This window comes from Tauraco erythrolophus, chromosome 9, assembly GCF_009769465.1.
Source record: "Tauraco erythrolophus isolate bTauEry1 chromosome 9, bTauEry1.pri, whole genome shotgun sequence".
NCBI classification, from domain to species: Eukaryota; Metazoa; Chordata; class Aves; order Musophagiformes; family Musophagidae; genus Tauraco; species Tauraco erythrolophus.
In genome coordinates, this window is record NC_141473.1 from 41,150,959 (window position 1) to 41,173,308 (window position 22,350).

Genomic DNA, 22,350 nt, shown 5'->3' on the forward strand with positions numbered 1-22,350 from the left:
TCTGCCTTACCCCGGTGTTCTGCTGCTCACCACTGCAATTCCCACAGCTTTGAGACAAGGCCATGGCAGTCAGTTTTCATTACATATTAAAACATCATTAATTGACTAACCAATTACTTAACAGATTAGGTGACTCAATGCAAATGATTACGGACCTCGGTGTGACACATGGTGACAAAATTGCTTTTAACTACCTCTCTTTATTTGCTCTTTTTATTCCCTGCCCCTCAGTGGCTCGATCCGGTGCGTGCAGAGCTCATGGGCTTCTCCTCCACACCTGCACCTGGTTTTCTGCCTTGCTACTTTTCATGTTCCTCCTTTCTACTACTTCTGCTGCAACTTCACCCAGCAGAGGCCATATGACTTCAAATACCTCCACACAGAGACACATCCTTGCTTTTACTCTTTCATTTCATCCAGCTGGGACTTCTGGATCCCTTTCCTATTATCTAGGGAATGAAACTTCTGCAGCCAAGAGGGATTTTTGTAACTTCATTAAAGGAGTTCCCTTTAGAGAGCATCTCAGGGAACACGAACGTTCGTGGATCATGCCGTGTTTTCTCTTCTTTAACTCTGGACGCTGCATTTCTGCAGGCACCTAAGGTATTAGTGGGGGCATGCTGAAAGTGTGACCATCTACTTTTGGAAATGTGTTGATGAAACAGCTGTGCTTTGAGCTAGAAAGGCTTATTTGCAGACTGAAAGAGTTGGGGCTGTTCAGCCTGGAGAAGAGGAGGCTCCGGGGTGACCTTATAGCGGTCTTCCAGTACCTCAAGGGGGCCTACAAGAAAGATGGGGAGAGGCTGTTCAGGAGGGCCTGTTGTGATAGGACAAGGGGTAATGGTTTTAAAATAGAGGGAGGTAGATTCAGGTTGGATATTAGGAAAAAATTTTTTACCATGAGAGTGGTAGAACACTGGAACAGGTTGCCCAGAGAGGTGGTGGATGCTCCATCCCTGGAGACGTTCAAGGCCAGGTTGGATGAGGCCCTGAGCAACCTGATCTAGTTGGAGATATCCCTGTTCCTTGCAGGGTGGTTGGACTAGATGACCTTTGAAGGTCCCTTCCAGCCCTAACCATTCTATGATTCTATGATTTCAGTCCCATTTTTAGAACTGACCTATTCTGCTGTTCATACTGCATGTGAAATAGCCTCTGAGCAGAAGTGAGAGGACCCAAAACCTGACACTGACCATGCCAATCCCTTTAAAGGAAGGATCCAGTTGTGGGGACACCCTATCGCTGTTGACTGGGCAGAACCAGAAGTGGAGGTGGACGAAGACACCATGTCATCAGTCAAAATTCTCTACGTGAGGAACCTCATGCTCTCAACCACTGAAGAGACCATAGAAAAGGAGTTCAACAACATCAAACCAGGTATGGACCTACTGACATGCTAGCTCCTAAGTATGGCTACTGCAAATGAAAACATTTCTCCATTCATAAAACACCAAAGGAACAGATAAAAATAACTGGGTTTCTGCTGTAAAATGTTCATGCGTAATGCCACAAAAATTGTCATTTAGCTGAAGGTTCCCACCCAACATGCACATCATGTCATCCCGTTAATGGCTGCACAATTTCCAGCTAACAATGCTACTAACCTTTTAGGATGATTGGCAGCTGGAAGAGATCCAAAATGAGGATGCCTGTGTCATAAAAATGATTTTGAATCATCTGGGTCTTCCTCAAAAAACGAGAGTTTGTGAAACAGCTGGGCGATTTCAGCGTTTTTCTTGTATGGGAAGGGATAACGATAAAATAGTGTGATTTAATACAAATAATTTTATCTAATCTGTCTAAATTCTGAATTCTATCATTTTCATACAAAAAAAACCACCTCTCCTGTAAATTTTTGAATAATCAGTGCTTATTATTTAAGGCAGAATATGACGGTATTTCTTTGTGGCGTATATTACACGTACTTACGGTGAGATTTTTTCAAAAACAAAGTAGGTTTGTTGAGAATAAAAGTCCTGCTGGCTTTCAAAGGAGATTTTACTTCTAAGCTGCTTTAGGAAATTCCACCCAAAATCAACAAAGTAAAAATAACCCATTTCTGCCGCTCTCCAAGCCACACAGTCCATTAGGCATTAGTAACTTATGCTTGGCAACGTGAAATCGCCTTTCATCTCGTTCCTGTTAACTTCCTTCTATTAATTTTTTAAAATTAGCTTTATTTTTCCTTCTCTAACTTTCCATTTCTGCTCCAAACATCTCTTTTTCTATACTAGGCTGCAATGTAAAGGTCTTGACGAGATTTCTTTACGAGTCTTCTCTGTCCTTCTAGGGTTATCAGCTCATATTTTTAGCCACCATCAAGCTGTTAGAGATTTGGGTTTTACCCCTGTGTTAAATATGTATCATCCCGCTCTCTTAACTATTTCCTCCTTTATTTACCCAGTTTTGCTCCTGAACGTTGAACTGCTCTGGCTTCCCTGAAACTCATCTATGCCCCTTCGACAGTTTGGTAACAGTCATCTGCTTTGCTTCTAAGACAAGTTTTCTAGTACAACATCAGATCTTTAGCATCTGTAGTTTGCGTCCAGTTCTGGAGTCCCCAACATAAGAAGGACATGGACCAGTTGGAGAGGGTCCAGAGGAGGGCCACGAAGATGATAAGAGGGCTGGAGCACCTTTCCTATGAGGACAGGCTGAAAGAGTTGGGGCTGTTCAGCCTGGAGAAGAGGAGGCTCCGGGGTGACCTTATAGCGGTCTTCCAGTACCTCAAGGGGGCCTACAGGAAAGATGGGGAGAGGCTGTTCAGGAGGGCCAGTTATGATAGGACAAGGGGTAATGGTTTTAAAATAGAGGGAGGTAGGTTCAGGTTGGATATTAGGAAAAAATTTTTTACTATGAGAGTGGTAGAACACTGGAACAGGTTGCCCAGAGAGGTGGTGGATGCTCCATCCCTGGAGACGTTCAAGGCCAGGTTGGACGAGGCCCTGAGCAACCTGATCTAGTTGGAGATATCCCTGTTCCTTGCAGGGGGGTTGGACTAGATGACCTTTGAAGGTCCCTTCCAGCCCTAACCATTCTATGATTCTATGACTCTATGATTCCATGATTCTATGATTCCTTTCATCACTTTATCATTTTACTTCTCACGCTGGAAATTGTCTTTTTTTTTTTTTTTTTTTTTAATGGTTAGCTTGCGGGTAAAATCAGGGATGCCTTTTTAAAAGCTGTGCCATGCTTTCAAAAAAACGTGCATCAGAGCAGCAAAACCTGAGCTTCGGGGAGAGCAAATGCAGTTTAAATCACAGTGAGATCACAATCAAAACAGCCAGCAAGGGTGTGAAACGATTCACTTCCCCTCCTTGGTCATCGGCCTTATTCATCGTGTCGCATTTCGGTACCGCTTGCCTGAAGCGTACGTTTGACCCAGGGCATTAAGAAGGTGTTTTGACAACAACATCCAATAAAAAATGATCCTAGCAGGAGGAATTATGATGCAGAGGTCCCCACGACAGAGCAATTACCACATTGCTATGGACTCCATAGACCCTACCAGGTCTCAAGTAGCAATAGAGTAGGAGTGTCACCCGTTAGATCCATGCCAAATTCAGAGCTGGCTGATTTCCAGAGAGATGTGCAGCACTTGTCTCACTGAAAAGCTCCCTTGCTCCCTAGGGAATTTGGCAAAAATCCTCATCCCTAGCAAAGTTTCCAGCAGAAATGTCGTGCTCTGCAAACGCACCTAAGGGGACAATATTCTCCACGTTAACGTCACACAGATGGTCTCTCTGTGGAGATGACCCAAGGGTGGGTATCACTTTGCTTTGCCCCAGCAGAGGCAGAAGCAAAGCAGAGCAAGACTTCTGGCTCAAGCAAGGATCAGTAACACAGGATGCTCTCAAGGAGGCAAAATGAGGATTTTTCAAAACAGAGAGACTTCATTAAAGCGCTGACTTATAAACAAGGCATCAGCATATAACTCCCATAACTTTGGGTTTAGAAAATCACTCTCCTATCCCAGAAGAACATAAAGTGCTACTTACCATTCCGGTATCATTTTGAAGATGTGCAGGCTGCTCAGGTTATAGGCTGGGACAGGCTTCATTTACCCCACTGGAGCTCCTAATGACTCCCCCTGAACTCCAAAGAAATCTATTTTCTCCTGCAGTTATTGAAGTGCGTGCTTTGTGCATGCTTTTTGTGGCTCTACGACATTTCCCTGTGCACCTACTCAGCTTTAAAGGGTAAGAAGTCAACAGAAGAGCCATTTAGCATCCCTTAGCCTTGTTTCCAAAGGATATGTTTGGGAGTGTTACAGTCTCGGTGGCTGGGCTGGTTGACAACGTGCTTCCCAACCCTCAGGAGCGGGGAAGATGAACAATTAGAGAAGAGAAGGTAGATATCTAACGCTTGTGACCACAGGGAACAGGATTGGTGTGGTTATTTTGGAAACAAACGTTATTAGTGCTGAGAAGCTCCTAGCAGTGGAGCAGCTGACAAAAGAAAGGGAAAGCTGTAAAGGATGGGCATAGAAGAGATGAACAACAAGTCATTCACATTTGAAGAGAGGCATGGGTTTGATGGATGGACCACTCGGTGGATAAGGAATTGGCTCAATGGCCGCACTCAGAGAGTAGTGGTCAACGGCTCGATGTCCAAGTGGAGACCGGTCACGAGTGGCGTCCCTCAGGGGTCCGTGTTGGGCCCGGCCCTCTTCAACATCTTTGTCGGTGACGTGGACAGTGGCATGGAGTGCACCCTCAGCAAGTTCGCCGATGACACCAAGCTGTGTGGTGCCGTCGACACGCTGGAAGGGAGGGATGCCATCCAGAGGGACCTTGACAGGCTGGAGAGGTGGGCCCGTGCCAACCTCATGAAGTTCAACCAGGCCAAGTGCAAGGTCCTACATCTGGGTCATGGCAATCCCAGGCACAAATACAGACTGGGCGAAGAATGGATCGAGAGCAGCCCTGAGGAGAAGGACTTGGGAGTACTGGTGGACGAGAAGCTCAATATGAGCCGGCAATGTGCTCTTGCGGCCCAGAAGGCCAACCGCGTCCTGGGCTGCATCAAGAGGAACGTGGCCAGCAGGTCGAGAGAGGTGATTCTCCCCCTCTACTCTGCCCTCGTGAGACCTCACCTGGAGTACTGCGTCCAGTTCTGGAGCCCCCAACACAAGAAGGACATGGACCAGTTGGAGAGGGTCCAGAGGAGGGCCACGAAGATGATAAGAGGGCTGGAGCACCTTTCCTATGAGGACAGGCTGAAAGAGTTGGGGCTGTTCAACCTGGAGAAGAGGAGCCTCCGGGGTGACCTTATAGCGGTCTTCCAGTACCTCAAGGGGGCCTACAAGAAAGATGGGGAGAGGCTGTTCAGGAGGGCCTGTTGTGATAGGACAAGGGATAATGGTTTTAAAATAGAGGGAGGTAGATTCAGATTGGATATTAGGACAAAATTTTTTACCATGAGAGTGGTAGAACACTGGAACAGGTTGCCCAGAGAGGTGGTGGATGCCCCATCCCTGGAGACATTCAAGGCCAGGTTGGACGAGGCCCTGAGCAACCTGATCTAGTTGGAGATATCCCTGTTTCTTGCAGGGGGGTTGGACTAGATGACCTTTGAAGGTCCCTTCCAGCCCTAACCATTCTATGATTTTATGACTTATTCTGGGTAATCACAGAGGTGTAGAAAGATTCAGGATGAGGGTTTTCGACCCAGCCCCACTCCCAGCAGGGCCAACGCTGCAGCTGCAGTAGGTCACTGGGGCCGTGTCCAGGCGAGTTGGTTCATCCCTGGGGATGGAGGTCCCCCACCACTTGGGGCCCTGTCCCAGGGATGTCGTCTTCTCAAGGGAACAGGCTGTTTCTTAGGGCCAGACCTGCTGCCCCGTGGGTCCCAGCCCATCCCCACACCTGGGGTTGCTCTGTTCCAGACAAGACTGGGTGCTTGTTCTTGCTGAACCTCCTGAGTTGACGGTTAAGAGAAGAGCCTCCTTGTTTTACAGCAAAAGCATCAGCATTCCTGAAGCTGCCTCTGAGTGACGTATACGATGCACGTACAAAACCATGGAGATGGCAACCACATGATGACATTACCTGTAGCTCACCATATCCCGGGCTGTTGCACGTCCTGCTCAGCCATCCGGGTCTTGGTGATCTGTCACAGAAGGCAGACACAAGAACAAAGGTAGCATCCAGCAGAGCATTTTGGACAGGAGAAAACCACTCCAGTATAATGGGAAACTTACTGGTGTCTGACCTCAAGTATTTCTAGTTTTCCTTGAAATACTACAGACATTATATTTATTTTCCCATGGTACACACATCCTATGAGGTAAGAAGACACTGTCCTCTTGCTCTTTCACCCTTGGTCAGCCTTTGCTCTCCAATGGCTCACAGTTGCTCTTTCAGATCTGCGTTTTTCCAGCTAAAACCCATTTCCAACTAATATTCCAATGCTTTCTGCAGGTGCAGTAGAGAGAGTAAAGAAAATTAGAGACTACGCCTTTGTGCACTTTAATAAAAGAGAAGATGCGGTGGAAGCCATGAAAGCCTTGAACGGGAAGGTAAAGCTGCTGTAAATGCTAATTTTCGTGGGGCTTATATACAGAATATTATACTCAGCTGAAACAAAGCTGCCTGGTTTATTAGCTGCAAAAACATCCTGAAGGTGTTAGCTCCATTTTCTCGTTGCAGGCTGCTTTATTATGCTCCTGAGTCCACTTTTTTCAGCAACCCTGACGTACACAAACTGTTCATTTTGCCTTCTCGCTCCTTGCGTTTGCGCTCAAGGTTTGCCCAGCTCAGACTGCAGATCATTGCTCAGGGGAAAAAAAAAAAAAAAAAAAAAAGCAGAGGACTAGCAAATGAGGGGTTACTGGTTCCCTTGGCTCACACTCACATCCTCATTCCAGCTCTGCCAACAAAAACACTCGCAGGGCAGCGTGTGAATGGCGAACCGGGACACACAAGGTCAACTCGAAACATCTGCTCCAAATTGAGACGCGGCTTGGCGCGGGGGATGCTGTATTTAGTGCTTCTTGCTCTGCGTGCACTTCACGGCACCGTAAGGCCAGGGCTGCTCCCAAAGAGGTGTTCACCCCGCTCCTATTTTTAGTGCCACTGCTGTTCTCCGTAGGAGCACGTACCACCTCGCCGACTCACACCCTACTTTGCAGGGAAGCGAAGCCTTTTGAAGGCTGCACAACCGTGCTGATTTGGTTAAGGAGCCTCTCCTGCAGGGGCCAGGGCTGGGTGCTCTCAACACCTTAAGCCTCCACCCAGCCAGTGCCTTTTTCCACCCACGGGAGGGAGATTTGGGCCTTTTTGGGTGGTTTTCTCCAGCTTGCCATCCCATTAGCAAACCACGTGAGGAGGCTGCCTCTCCAGGCAGGATAAGCCACGTGCATTTTGGAAACTTACACCTATGTTTCTCCCATACTCTCTCCCCACCACCCTGGCGTGAAGGTGCTGGATGGGTCCCCGATCGAGGTGACCTTAGCCAAACCCGTCGACAAAGACAGCTATGTCAGATACACCCGGGGCACGGGTGGCAGAGGTTCTATGCTGCAAGGAGAATACACCTACGCCTTCGGACACCTGTACGACCCCGCCACCGCCTACCTGGGCACCCCGGTTTTCTACGCACCCCAAGCCTACGCGGCCATCCCCAACCTCCACTTTCCTGCCACCAAGGGGCTCAGCAACAGGAGCATCATCCGGCCCCCGTCCATCCGAGGTAACTCCAGCCATGCCAATACTCAGCTGTAGCGAAATATCTCCTCCGGGGCTTGGGTGGTTGCTCCCTAGACTCATGTCGAGGATGTCGGCTTTGCCAAGGATATTGGCCCTCTTTCAGAGAGGGATGGAAAACACAGTTTTTAGACCCGATGCAGTGATCTTCCAGCAGACTAAGCAAGGCATGAAAAAAAATAACCATTTTCCAAGAGCAAGCTTGAACCAGCTTCCAAATTGACCTCAGTCCAGCGTAAATAAACCACGAATCCTCCTGGTTTTGCCCCAGCAGGGAAGACCAAATAAATCAATTTTCCTTTCCTCCCTTCGGAGCCAACTCCCTCAACCAGCCACCAGCACAGCTCTCTGCTGTGTCTCCTCTTTGCTTTGAAAGTCACAGGGAAAGTTTTACCAGTCCTGGTGTTTTCTGACTCAAAGCCACGGAGTTTCTCAAGGAGGTCACATTGCTCTGACGCAGGGTAGAGAACCAGCACTGAAGTCAAGCAAGCCATTAATTGTGTGCTCTGGGAGATGGACTACTTTTTTGGGGGGATAATTAACCTCATAATAAGCAGCCTGTGAAAACTGGCAGTATTTCTGGAGGCTGCTGAGGCTCAGCCTTTGATCCTGAGTGACCGCAGCTGGGATCAAATCAAATCCCCATGCTCAGGTACCCTCAAATTAAATGTCTTTGCAGGCATCGTTTGGTAAGTGCAGAAGGTTGGGGGCTAGCAAAAAAAAAAACAAACCAAAAAAAAAAACCCTGCCCATTTGATCTTCCTTCCAAAGCTGATGCCTGTGGCAGTCAGCTGGTGTCCCAGCCCGTGGCCAGGTCCTACAGCAGGCTGAGACCCTGCATGGCACCCTGGTGTGGCTGACAAGGACCATGCTGGTCAATTTTTCCCCCTTCCCAAAGGAAGAATCACAGAATGGTTTGGGTTGGAAGGGACCTTCAAGATGATCTAGTTCCAACCCCCCTGCCATGGGCAGGGACACCTTCCCGTACACCAGGTTGCTCAAAGCCCCATCCAACCTGGCCTTGAACACTTCCAGGGATGGGGCAGGATTTTCCCTTTGTGTTTTTGCCTGCACAGGTAAGACCAGCTTCCACGAAGATTGCATTAGGAAGGGTGCAGATGTGGCAACCCACTGGCCCTCTCTTGCCTTGCAGTCTCCCCAGACTCCCAAGTAGGACTCCCCAAACAGAAAAGCAAGTGTAGTGGGGGGAAAAAAAAAGGATATTTGTTTATATAAACAGGGGATTGTATAAACTGAATCCCTTAAGGAGCTGAAATTACACTGGTGCGTAGCAAATCACATCAGCTGTCCCCTCTCTGCCTTTCAACCAGACATCCCAGTAGAAAGGCATCACGAAATCAAACCTGACCACAGAAGACGGAAACTGGGTCAGAAAGAAGCAGGGCTTCCCCCGGAAAACCTCACCCATCCAAGCACATGAGCCCAAAAAGAAAGAGTGTCAATGCCACCCCCGAGTCCTCCCAGCAACAGGCTGTGGGGGCTCCTGCCCATTATCTTCCCAAACCTGGCGAGTGGGGCTAACTTTTCCATTTCAGCGAGAATCAGGGTAATTTTTCCGGTGATTTGATTCAGTTTAATGCCTTCTTACATTCCTAGAAATTTACATGAATGTACCTGTAGGGGCTGCGGGAGTTAGAGGACTGGGAGGTCGTGGCTACCTGGCATACACGGGCCTGGGGCGCGGATACCAGCTCAAAGGAGAAAAGAGGGGAGAGGATAAACTCTACGACCTCTTGCCAGGAATGGAGCTCACGCCGATGAATCACGTCACGCTAAAGCCCCAAGGGATCAAACTCGCTCCTCAGGTACGTGGGAGGAAAAAAAAGAGAGCCCATATCCCAGCCACAGGTTTGTCTTTGCCCAAAACGCTTTTGGGAGAACAGACCCCTGCTTGAATCTGCACTGGGGAGTGACAACTAAATCCATTCTTACACCTCAAAAGACATTAAATAAAAAATGATAATACCACTAGTTGCATCTTGCAAGACCCACCCGCCTTGCCGGAGGATGGCGTCCACTCTGCCAGGGAGGAGAGCTTTCAAGAACACCCATGGGTGTGAGATGAAATTCAGCTATGGCTGTTGCTCCGTAAAAGCACGAAATTCTCACCCAAAATGGGTTTGATAAACAGGATGCACCGCTTGGGGCAATCAGTTATGGGGAAAGAGGTGTTGACTGCCTGCACAACCCAGCCCAGCACAGAACCTCTGGTTGCTCCAGGAGGCTTTTGATGTGGTTGTGCGTGCAAGGACTGGGATCCAGATGGATGGGTGAGGGCTGAGGAGAACAAACCCAGAACAAAATTCTCTGACTTTCTGAGAGTCTGGTTCTTACAGCAGTAACTTTCCCCTTACATCATCCAAAGCAACATGAGGAACTAACTTCACCCTGAATCGCAGAGCATATCTTTGGCTATTAACACTTCAATTGCCACAGCATCCAGTTTGCCAAAGTCTATGAAAATATCCTTTTCTCCCTCAGAAAACTGGAAGGTGGGTATTTCTCCTCCCCGCCCTGCAAAATTTCACAGTCCCCTTACTCTATTTTATCAGCATTTAAGAGGGATGAAATAGCCTGAGTGCTGCTGCGCTGCCTTAGGGCAGATGAAATTCATTTTTTCCTCTTCCCATCCGTGCCAAACCCCCACCCCATGTATTTCAAACAGCATGGTAACAGTGGGGAGCACTGGAAAGATTTTGGGGCACATTTTCCCAGCAGCTGTCCTCCCTAATCCTCCCCCTGCTACTATTTCACAACAGCAGATCCCAAACAGCTACAGCTTGCTTCCTGACAGCCTCGTTAATAGGACAGCCTCGTTAATAGGACAGCCTCATTAATAGGACAGCCTCGTTAATAGGACAGCCTCGTTAATACCTGTCAACTTGGTCAGCCTCTCCCATCCGCTGCGCTGGGACCATTTCAACAGCATCTTGGAATGATGGATTTCGTTCCTGCTTGGCTGGGCTGCTAGGTGTTAATAAGTAGATTTGCCTTATTGAGGATTTAAACGTTGCTGTAAAGTTCTAAAACTGACATCTGTATAAAGAAATGTAATGAACTAGTTTATTTACACTACAAAGTGCTAAACTTGAGGTGGAGCTGTGATTACAAAATCCAAAGCAGCACTGACGTTGAAATTGTGCATTTGATTTTGAAATAAAATGAAACGTAAATTTTAAATAAGGCAGGTCACAGAAAGATGGAGGTTAGAGGTACCCAGAGGTCTCTGCTCTGACCCAGCTGGTAGCATGGCCAACCTCACAAAAACCCCAAGACCCAACATCTTCTCAACCGAGTGTCAGGTCTGGTGGAGCTACTTGAAAAAAAAAAAATAACTGATCCAAGCACCGCTCACAGGGAAGCAGGGGAACACCACGCTGTGTTCAAACCCATTTGGGACAGCACATACCCAGTGGGTTAAAAAAAAAAAAAAGAAAAAAAGAAATACAAAGCCAAAGCAAGAACGTTTCCGGAGAGTGATTCCCAATTACCATGGAATAAACTGTGCTAAGGCTGGGGGCAACATGGTTCAGCATTTCTCTTTCAAACCAGAACCAGAAATCACCTATTGAAGTCTGTATAATTAATTGGATGGAAACACAGCCCTTTTTCTCTTTTTTTTTTTTTTTTAAAAAAAAAAAAAAAAAGACAACTATTTGGGCTTTTCATGCACTGTAACCCACGAAGCCAGGGAGGCACCAGAGTGGTGAAGATGAATGCAACCCTGGTGTTTTAGTGCTTCTAAAGAGAAGTGCATAGAGAGAGTTCCTGGGGAAAACTCAAAGAAAACCACACCAATAACAAAATAAAACAGTTAAGCAGCGAAAGCACAAAGACATCTGATTTTTTACAGGGGGAATAATTAACTTCAGGAATTACGTGGATTTTTAAGGTATAAAATATTTAGGTGAATCTTATGCTTTGAGGTGAACGTATTGTCCTGTCTGTCATTTCTTTGATATATTTTTTTTGCTAAGCCTTGAGGAAGCTGCCACGACATCCCTGAAAACCCTTTGGAGGGAAGGAAGTTGAGAAGTGCAGGTGCTGGAGCTGGGCGAGAAGGTTCCTGCACAGCCATTAACCCGAGCAAAAAAATCCCTTTTCTCCCTTCTAGATCTTAGAAGAAGTCTGCCAGAAAAACAACTGGGGACAGCCCGTTTACCAGCTCCACTCTGCAATTGGCCAAGACCAAAGACAGCTCTTTCTATACAAAATCACCATCCCTGCCCTCGCCAGCCAGAACCCCACCATGTACGTAACAATTTGAGGTTTTCTGGGGTTTAAGATTTTTTATTTTTTTTCTTTAGCCTGCATCTCTCCTCAAAATACAATTGCACAGGTCTCTAGTCTGTTTTTTTTTTTTTTTTTAATATATTAGGGATAAAAACCTCCACAAACTAAAACAGATGGACAGTGGAGGCTGCAATGCTTGGTGCTCTCTCCCTGGTGGTGCAAAGATCACAGAAAAACCAGAAATAATCAGGCAAAAGGGTGCTTTTGAGTACAAAAATAAAGAGTACGATAGCTCTTGTGGGAAAAAGAAAACAGCCTGAAGGAACATGCGGATAATTCGGCTCCAAATATGTTTCTAAACATTTCTGACCTAAAACATTGCTTGCTGCGTATTTTAAAGGAAAACCCAGCCTGCAGCAGGCTTTCTTCTGGACTGGAAATGCACAACATGCTCTGAAGGGATGTTGTGTCCAAAATGAGACCCCGAGCCTATAAACTCAGCAAAGAGACTCTGCTACGACGAGGAGAGTACTTTTGTTAACGCATCATTTTGTTAACGCATTGGTCCAGAGGAGGCCACGAAGATGATAAGAGGGCTGGAGCACCTTTCCTATGAGGACAGGCTGAAAGAGTTGGGGCTGTTCAGCCTGGAGAAGAGGAGGCTCCGGGGTGACCTTATAGCGGTCTTCCAGTACCTCAAGGGGGCCTACAAGAAAGATGGGGAGAGGCTGTTCAGGAGGGCCTGTTGTGATAGGACAAGGGGTAATGGTTTTAAAATAGAGGGAGGTAGATTCAGGTTGGATATTAGGACAAAATTTTTTACCATGAGAGTTGTAGAACACTGGAACAGGTTGCCCAGAGAGGTGGTGGATGCTCCATCCCTGGAGACGTTCAAGGCCAGGTTGGACGAGGCCCTGAGCAACCTGATCTAGTTGGAGATATCCCTGTTCCTTGCAGGGGGGTTGGACTAGATGACCTTTGAAGGTCCCTTCCAGCCCTAACCATTCTATGATTCTATGATTCTATGATCAGCACAGCAGAACGACGTTTCCATTTGATGTGTGGGATGATGCCATCTACGAGCGGATCAAAACATCCTGCACGATAATCCTAGAGTAAAAAAAAAAAACCAAACCCAAGCTAACATTTTGCTCTTCTCGCAGACATCCCTTCACACCGCCCAAGCTCAGCGCCTACATCGACGAAGCCAAAACCTACGCAGCAGAATACACCCTTCAGACGCTGGGGATTCCCACAGAGGGAGCAGAGGTGCCTACTGCAGCGCCAGCTTTTCCAGGTATGGGAAGGTCTGTCCAGCCAAGGTGTCCTGGAATATTATTTTTCCTGCAGCTTCCTTGTGGATGGCAAGAATGAACCCCTTTTTTGGCCACTGAGGACAGACCTGGCTGTGCTCCCCCCCACACCTCTACCTTGACTCGTGTTAGTTACGTGTATGACATCTTTATTGCCTATATAGTAATTTATCTCTATATCAGCTCTACCCAGTGTACATACCGTAGGGCAATTCAGACTGGATGCACTGGGATGGGTGTCTCTGGTCCAAACCTGCTCCCAGCAGGTTCAATGCTGCAAATACAGCAGCTTGTTTGGCACTGTGTCAAGGTGAGTTGGGGCAGTGTCCAGGGATGGGGATCCCCCCACTGCTCAGAGCCTCATCCCAGGTACATGTGTCTTCCAGTCCTTCCAGTTTGTGGGTGCCTCCCTTCAAGTGGGAGTCCCAGATAGGATGCAGGATCCAGAATTGGCATCCCCAGTGCCACATCTGGGATGAATGCCCTGCTGACTGCTGTCTGACCGATGCCACTTAGGATGGAGTAGAACTTCCTCACTGCAAAGATGCAAGGTTGATTGATTCATGGCCCATCTGTCCTCCCCCAGCTCCTCTTGAACCAACACTTTTGATTTCATCCACCAAAGAAACAACGCAACCGTGAAAGTTAGGATCTGATCCCAGCTCTCACACCCCCACCGAAATGGTTTGTTTTTTCCAGTTCAGGAATTCATACTCAATGGCTCTTGCGAGTGCCCAAAACAGCTTGGGAAGTCATGGAAAATACAGGCTGGGAGCTGGAATCCAGTTTGCAGGCATTACATTTACTGTGCTCTCCAGCATCACGGTTATTCTGATGTAGTGGGAGCAACGCACGCCAAACTGCACATGAGGAATGCATTAGTCAGTACTACTGAGTTGTTTGGACTGTCTCAAGGACGGATTAAAAAAAAATAAAAAAAAAGTAAAGAAAAAAAAAAATCTATCCGGCTTCCTGCCACAGGAGTCCGCAAAAGCCACAGAAAAATCAATTTGTCTGGGTTTGTGCAGGCTTCCGCAGCGTGGAAACCAAATGGGCTCTTTATTGAATCCAGTCTCCACTTACTGCTTAATTACAATCTCTCCTTTTTCTTTCATCTACCCTCATTTATTTGTCTAGGAAACTCAACAAAGTGACACACATTGAAGTTTCTGCTTGCAACACACACACACCGGTCCTTGACCAGGGCTTGCTGAAGCCCAGCTCAGGCCGTGCCCACCGTAGCACCTCATTTCTCCTACGACTTTGGCAGATAACCTTGAAATGACAGATTTCTCAATCCCCAGTCAGAATGTTGCACTTTGCTCATATAAAAAAGATACTTCGAGCGGCCACAATACTCAAATTACAGCAAATTTCCCATGTTTGCCCCTAAAGTAACACCTTCAACGAGGCAACGCGCTCTCAGCGTTGACCAATATCTCCGTTCCCTCCACCGAGACGACTTTGGCTCTGACTGACCTTGAGTTGATCCCGTTGCCCAGTTGCCCTGGTCCAGCAGAGCCAATGGGTACCACGGCTGCTCTTCCCAGATTTGGGCTTCGTCTTAATTCTTGATTCTTTCACAACCAAACACTGTGGTCTGGTGGACAAGCTGCTATGCTCCGCTTTCAGACACACCAGCCTCAAACGATGTTTGTTTCCCCGGTGATTCATTTTAAATCAGCAAAGCTAACGTTTTTTCCCATGGAAAATTTTGAAGTGTTGAAACCACATTTTCCATTAGAAACTGATGGGAAAAAAAAAAAAAATCCAGTTTACTAAACATTTTCTCCCTGATATTACGTAGAAGGAGCTTCCTTCTCTGATGTGGCTGTCCTGAATTGCATGTATTTTGACTGTGAGGGGTATCAGAGCCATATTTTCCCTATGAAACCTGCCCAGATTTCCCCTGTATTACATCATTTTCTTGCCCTCCTCATGTCCTGCGTGGGAGGACGCGTACAGAGCACCATTAGCACCCTCTTAGCCCAGAAATCAGCACCCTCAAAGCCTCAGGAAAAAAATATTCAACAGAGAGGGGCCTTTTTCAAGCAGCATGTTTAACAAATAACAGGTGAGAAAATGCGTTAAAGGTAATAAAAAAAAGCTGGAAGATTAACATGGAGAAAAAAAACATGCCAGAAATGACCTATTTAATTTAATTACATTGTTCCCATTAACAAACTCATTGCTCCGTAGGTCATTCCCATCGACAGCAAAGTCTTCCAGTCAAAACCCACCGGGTGACAGAGAGTTCTGAACGTCTTTTCATTAATCATAGAATCATAGAATCATAGAATGATTAGGGCTGGAAGGGACTCCCAAAAGTCATCTAGTCCAACCCCCCTGCAAGGAACAGGGATATCTCCAACTAGATCAGGTTGCTCAGGGCCTCGTCCAACCTGGCCTTGAACGTCTCCAGGGATGGAGCATCCACCACCTCTCTGGGCAACCTGTTCCAGTGTTCTACAACTCTCATGGTAAATTTAATTTGAAATTCTTTTTTTTTCCCCCCTCCTTTCCCTTTGCAGGATATACCATAGCTAACGCAGCCGCCACCGTCACGGCCACCCAGCTCAAACAAGCGGTGACCATGGGACAAGATTTAGCGACGTACGCAGCCTACGAAGCCTACCCGGCCTTCGCGGTCGCTGCGCGCAGCGATGGCTATGGAGCATTTTAATCCTGTCTTGAATCGAGTTCCCTCTAAATCAAGCACAGGTAGGAAAAAAAAAAAACAACCCCAAAACACCAAAAAAATCTCAGCCTGGCAATTCTTACACCTTCACGATTTTAGACTCATCTGTCGCCTGATGTTAGGTTTTAGTCTGAGTTTCACTGCTCTAGTTTTTTAGTTTCGTAACAGGATATTGGAGGGGGGGGAAGGAGAAATTAAAAAAAAAAAATACATCACTCAAAATCAGAATTGCATGCTAGAAAGCAAAATCTCAGCCCAGAAAATGAGTGGTTCTCAGGTGTGTGTATATCCATACATATATAGAATCATGGCATGGGTTGGGTTGGAAAGGGACCTCAAAGATCACCCAGTTCCAACCCCCCTGCCATGGGCAGGGACAATATATATATGTATATATGGGTACACACCATTGTGTGTGTGTTTACAAGCAACAACCTGCGCTGAAAACAGCTGCTCCCATGGACATTGTGACATGGGACCGGGGAAGGATGGGCTACCTCCAGCAAGCCCTTCCACGCACCGGGAGTTCTCCTCCGTTCACCTCAAAATTCCTCAAGCCAGGCAGAGCAGAGGCTGGAAGGAAAAGCTGCCCTTTGGCCATGAGGAGGGTCCTGGTTGGCCTCTTACTGCCTCCAGCATCCCGTGCCACCAGCACTGCAGGGATGCGTTCAGGCATCTCAAGCATCTTTTCAATTCCTTCCGGCACAGCCAAGGGAAAAAAAAGACATTGATCAGAAAGGTGTCTGCCCAGCCTAACAGGCAGTTTGCACGCTCTTGAATGCTAATTTGATTTTTAAAGCAGGAGGCAAGCATTCAGCAGAGTTTTCCCTTACTTTACTGCTTCCCAGCCATACCTAAAAGTCACAAACCAGCAAACCACCGGTGTGGTTTTTTTTCCACCTCCCATCAAACGGCACATTCAGTGAAAGACAGGAAAACTTTTAGGACTATTAAAGTTGAGGACCAGAAAAGTGCAAGTCATCAGGGCCAATTCTCTACTTAATTAGAGCGCAAGAGCTCACAGCCCTGGCCCAGTAATAAGAGGCACCTCTACAGGAATAAAATTCTATACAAGGAACCTTTTCGACAGGATGGAAAGAGCCCTGCCTGGCTACCAACGCTGCTTTGCTCATTAAAGCAAGGCTGCTGTGATTCTGGCCAAAATTAATTTAGTGGAAGAGGGTTCACGTCAACAGTGAAGGTGTCTCTTGTTTTGGAGAGCACTGGTGGTGGTGGTGTGTTTGAACGCTTCAGGGATGCTGGGAGCATCCTTGGGTTTACAGCAGGAGGGCATTATCCATTTATTTTTGCCATCGGGTTGAGGCAGGAGTACTGATGCTCTAGAGATGGAGGAGAAACCCAGCGTTAGATAACTACAGAGGACATGTTAATCTTATATAATAGAACCTATACAGTAATCCACGCTAAGAAAATTTGAATCTGCTCAGTCTAGGACCAAAAAAAAAAACCCGTTCTGGGGGACAATTTTGATGATGATGCCCATCGATTCCAACAGCTTTGGCCCAGATGATGTAAGGTGGCACCACACACGTCGTTTCAAGCGGAGCTTTTCCCGTGCATCCCCAAAGCACAACGGTCTGCGACAAAGTCTCAACTACCAGGAGCTAAGTGTTTTCTCTTCTCATGCTTCAGCTGACTTGATTTCACTAGGAATGGAACAAAAACACATAAGCTGTATCTTATTAGACCCTTTCTATTTATAAAATAGCTTATTAGGGTAATCCTAAAGGTATTACAAGCCCTCCCTGGTTGCTGTTTGGCATACTTGGCTTTGCAGAAAACCACAAACCTGTTCACAGAGGGCAAAATAACCAAGAGTGTTATAGGTATCATGGTTTTATTTTCTCTTCTCTGTCTTTTAAGTCGCACTTGGCTGCCAACGAGTAACATCTCCATGCGCGTCTCTCTCTAAGAGTTGGCAGAAAGTCTTTCTCACTTTCCGTGTTCAGCAACTTTAGTCTGCTTTTTTTTTTTTTTCCAGCTATTTATATAAGTTCAGGAAGATGTCAAAGAAAAGGGCAAGAAGCAGTATTAAAAAGTGTGTGCATGAAGCACTTATTTTTGTACGCGGAGTACAATATTTGTATAGAGTTTTAACACTATGAAGTGTAGTGAAAAATCACGCTATCCATTTACTGGAGGACAATCATGTATGTTGGAACAGAATGAAGGGTAAAATGGCATCTCAATCATGCATTACAAGGAAATTACAACTGGGATTAGATTCTGTGAAGCAAATCTGTAATTTCAGAGTAATCCAAGGACATTAACTGGACTTTGAAATATTATTAAAACTTTTTAAACCAACATACGTGCCTCAGTCCTTTTACACCCCAAGTTTCATCTGAAAGGGTCATCCTGTGCATGGTAAATAAGAGCACATTTTGCTCTGGAGGGATCGATTTGAGGTCAGACAGGTGAGGTCACAAGCTGCTCAGCAACGCCAGGAGTGTTTTCAACATGCACTTTGGTGACACTTGGCATGCACATGCAGCAGCAAATCAGCAGCCCTACTTCTGCACTCTTCAGTAAAAAAAAAAAAAAAAAATCAAGGGCTTGGTTACGTTTTTTTCCCCATCACCTCTTTGGCCTATATTTATTTTTCTGTCAAGCCCACAGAAATAACTTTTGCTATAAATTTATTGCAGTGGTAATACCTTTGTTCCTTACTTGATCCCAACGGAGATGTCTCAGGGGAGCATCGATAGCAAGACAGCAATGTGCAAAAATAAGGGGGGCAGATGGAGTGATACATCATTTAGGGCTGTGAGGGATTGGTCCCACCTTGAGAAGAGTCTGTTGCCAGGTCGCCAGCAGGTAAATCAGCTACAGCCCTGGTCATTTTAAGAAGATGAGGACCTGGAAGACCATCATAGTTAAATGACTGAGCAATACTGCTGTGCTTTCACTCCCAGCACAAGGGGTTCCATTTTTGCACTTTTCCAGTGAGATCCTGAGCCCAAGAAATGAGGGGAAGATCTGGTACCTTGCTGCTGATAGCCCAGAGCACTCACCCTAAGGCCTCCCTACCAAGCCAGAAGAGATTTCGCCAAAATAGCTTGACATTGTTCTTACAGACTCACAAAGAGGTCAGCTATATTTTGGGCTTTAGCAGGAACAGCAGCATCGCCAGCTCTATTATTTTACCTCATTAACTTTTCCTGATGTCCTGCTTTCATTTTCTTTGAAATCAGGGCAACGGCAGAATTTGCTTTTGTGCTTTAACATTTCCCGTCTCAGAAAACTGAGATTCCCTCTTTGCTCAGCAGCTGGCTGATGAATTTTGGAGAGCAAGAACGATTTTTCAAGAAATCTCAAACCCACAACCCAACTTAAAAAACACGATTTCACACTTGTAAAGATGTGAGTTCCCAGTGGATAGCAAGACAAAGTCAAAAACCGTATCCATCCTCTACGAACACGTTTAAGATACGCTTGGGCAGTGAGCGACGAGAAGTTCAATGGCCCAGAAAAATTAGCAGATGGCCACCTGTTTGGCAGGTTGCAGGGCAGGAGGTACAAAACCTGCATTTTTCCTTCTCCCTTCTTCCAGCCAGCCCTTTCCTGAGGGTTTCTACAGCACAGGACCTCTGAGGTGCAAAATAAGAATAAAACATGTCTGAGGATTACAAAACTCCATTTTAGGAGCTGGATAGACCCTGGAACATCCCACTGGAAACTATCTCCCATGTGCCATTGAAAATCCCTTCTAGAAGTCCATGGGACAAGGTCTCCAATGACTTTCGAGGACAGTTGCTTTATCTTTGAGCTTGCACATCTCCCTTTTGCCACTAGCCTAACTAAATAGTCAGTCTAATCTCCCCATCACATACCTACCTGGATTTCCCTTCTGGGGGTAAAAATCCCCAAAACTTCGAAGGGTGACATTCTAGTCAGGGACCACAAATTACTGCTGCTCACTAGCTGCCTGGAGGTCAGCCAGACCTTGGTGCTGCTCATAGTACTCTCATGGCATGCTCCTTTCTTCCAAAAGGGCTGGAAATCACTGTGTTCCCCAAAAAACCTTGGTCTTGGCTAAAATTGCAATTTTCAGCTGCCCTTTGTTAAGTGTCAGTGAGGGGCTTAGTCCCTACCCACCAACCCCTCTCCTTCAGGGGGTGCTTGGGGTGGGCTGCTCTCTCCCTGGAGATACCTGGCCTCCTGGAACTCCTCTCCATGCCCAGAGACTTGCCCTGGCCTGGCTCCAGCTACCTGTAGGAGATGGGGACACAGTGCACATCCAAATTTGGAGCTGGTTAAGGAAAACACTTGGGGAGTGAGGTTCCTTAGTGCCCAAACCCAACTCAAGCACACGCAGCCCCAGCTGTGAAAGTGTTAAAAACCAGAGAGCTGCTGGTGGTCCTGTAGATAGGTTGCACACAAATATCCTTTGGGGACACACACAAATAACATCAGATAGATCCTAAAAGCCTGCATCAAAGCCCGGAGACAGCAGAGGGATTCTCTCCCTTCTCCCCAGCGCGTTGGGTCAGATCCCAATTTGGCATCTCTTCCACAGCTCCAAATACTGTTAGTAAATTTGGGAGGGATAAGATGTTGTGCAGGAGGAAAGCCAAAGCATGGTCAAGTTGTGCAGAGAAGCTCTGCGAGGCGGCTCATCCCGCGGACACACGCAAGTTTCTCAAGTTCATCCTACTTTATGGCCCGGGATTAAAAAGAAATAATAATAATAAAAAAAAAAAGGTGGAGTTTTGCTCGCCTCCCGAGCACGTACACAAGGCACAACTGGCTATACATTGAAGGAGAGCAGCCCGGGAGAGGGAAGAGCAGCTGTGATGTGTAATGCTATATTTAACAACTGGCAAGTTGCCCAAATTCCTGAAAATTTTTTCTAGGCTTGGGCTCTCTTCAGCGGCGAGCTTGTTCTCGTGTAAAACGGCACTGGCATCTAGTGGCTGCTGGATTCAACCACAGCACCCCGAAACGGCGCGTAGGTAGGAGGGAAGGGCTGCTTGACCCTGTAGGCCAACAGGAGATGATAGCCACAATCATAGAATCATAGAATGGTTAGGGCTGGAAGGGACCTTCAAAGGTCATCTAGTCCAACCCCCCTGCAAGGAACAGGGATATCTCCAACTAGATCAGGTTGCTCAGGGCCTCGTCCAACCTGGCCTTGAACGTCTCCAGGGATGGAGCGTCCACCACCTCTCTGGGCAACCTGTTCCAGTGTTCTACAACTCTCATGGTAAAAAATTTTGTCCTAATAGCCAACCTGAATCTACCTCCCTCTATTTTAAAACCATTACCCCTTGTCCTATCACAACAGGCCCTCCTGAACAGCCTCTCTCCATCTTTCTTGTAGGCCCCCTTGAGGTACTGGAAGACCGCTATAAGGTCACCCCGGAGCCTCCTCTTCTCCAGGCTGAACAGCCCCAACTCTTTCAGCCTGTCCTCATAGGAAAGGTGCTCCAGCCCTCTTATCATCTTCGTGGCCTCCTCTGGACCCTCTCCAACTGGTCCACGTCCTTCTTATGTTGGGGGTTCCAGAACTGGACACAATACTCCAGGTGAGGTCTCAAGAGGGCAGAGAGCTCACAATGCTGCTAAAGAGCAAAGAAAACAGAAGACTTCTCTCAACAGACTTTCTCGCTCTCGGAGCCGCTGAATTTTCCAGACACAAAAAAAAAATTATGGAAAGTTCCGAAAGACACCTCCCCAAAAAACTTCAAAAAGCCCGTGCCCACTGGTGACAAATAAATGAATAAGCCTGCTACGAGGTGTTTCACAAAGGGACCTGCTCTGGGGCACTGGTGGGACTCTCCAGCTATCGTAGTTCTGGCTCTCAACACATCTTCTCCCACGAGAAAGACCAACTTCCTAAAAACTCTTTTTTGGGGTCAGATGCTCGCATTTTAGAGGCTAAATCTTACCCGTGAGCATTTAAACCGTGCAATTCAATTTTGCTTGCATAAACATGTCCAGGACAAGGACTACTAAAAAAAATAAAAATCCAGTGTTGGTGTAATGCAATAATACAAACAACGTTATCTCAAACAATCGAATAAAACATCTCAGCGTTGCCTGAGAAAAGATGAACCACTATTTCCTTTTTCCCCCAATATACTTTTTTTTTAGGAAAACAGGAAAGCTCCCACGCAATTTATTCTAATTTACAGAGAAAAATGAGAGAGATTTTTTTATAGAGAGAGCGAGCATGATTGTCATACTGGGATTCATCAGGTAGAACCATTATCTGACCAGAAAGCAGCTCCTGTGTTTCAGAAAGATGACTCGATCCTGTTTTAAGGGGCAGCGACGTGTTTCACCGTGCACCATCCTGCATGAAAACATGAACAAAGTGGGGAAAAAAACTCTGCAAGAGACTTTTCTGGGT

General features: G+C 46.6%; 1 protein-coding gene across 1 annotated transcript; it reads left to right on the plus strand.

Annotated features, from left to right (window-relative positions):
• The first annotated feature begins 137 nt into the window (after positions 1 to 137).
• On the plus strand, positions 138 to 15,959 carry A1CF (APOBEC1 complementation factor). Its single transcript, XM_086616201.1, has 8 exons — positions 138 to 159; positions 1,213 to 1,377; positions 6,426 to 6,523; positions 7,425 to 7,695; positions 9,327 to 9,535; positions 11,845 to 11,981; positions 13,127 to 13,260; positions 15,808 to 15,959. Exons 1-8 carry the CDS (start codon positions 138 to 140, stop codon positions 15,957 to 15,959), a joined length of 1,188 nt encoding a protein of 395 aa, XP_086472327.1.
• Positions 15,960 to 22,350: the final 6,391 nt, after the last annotated feature.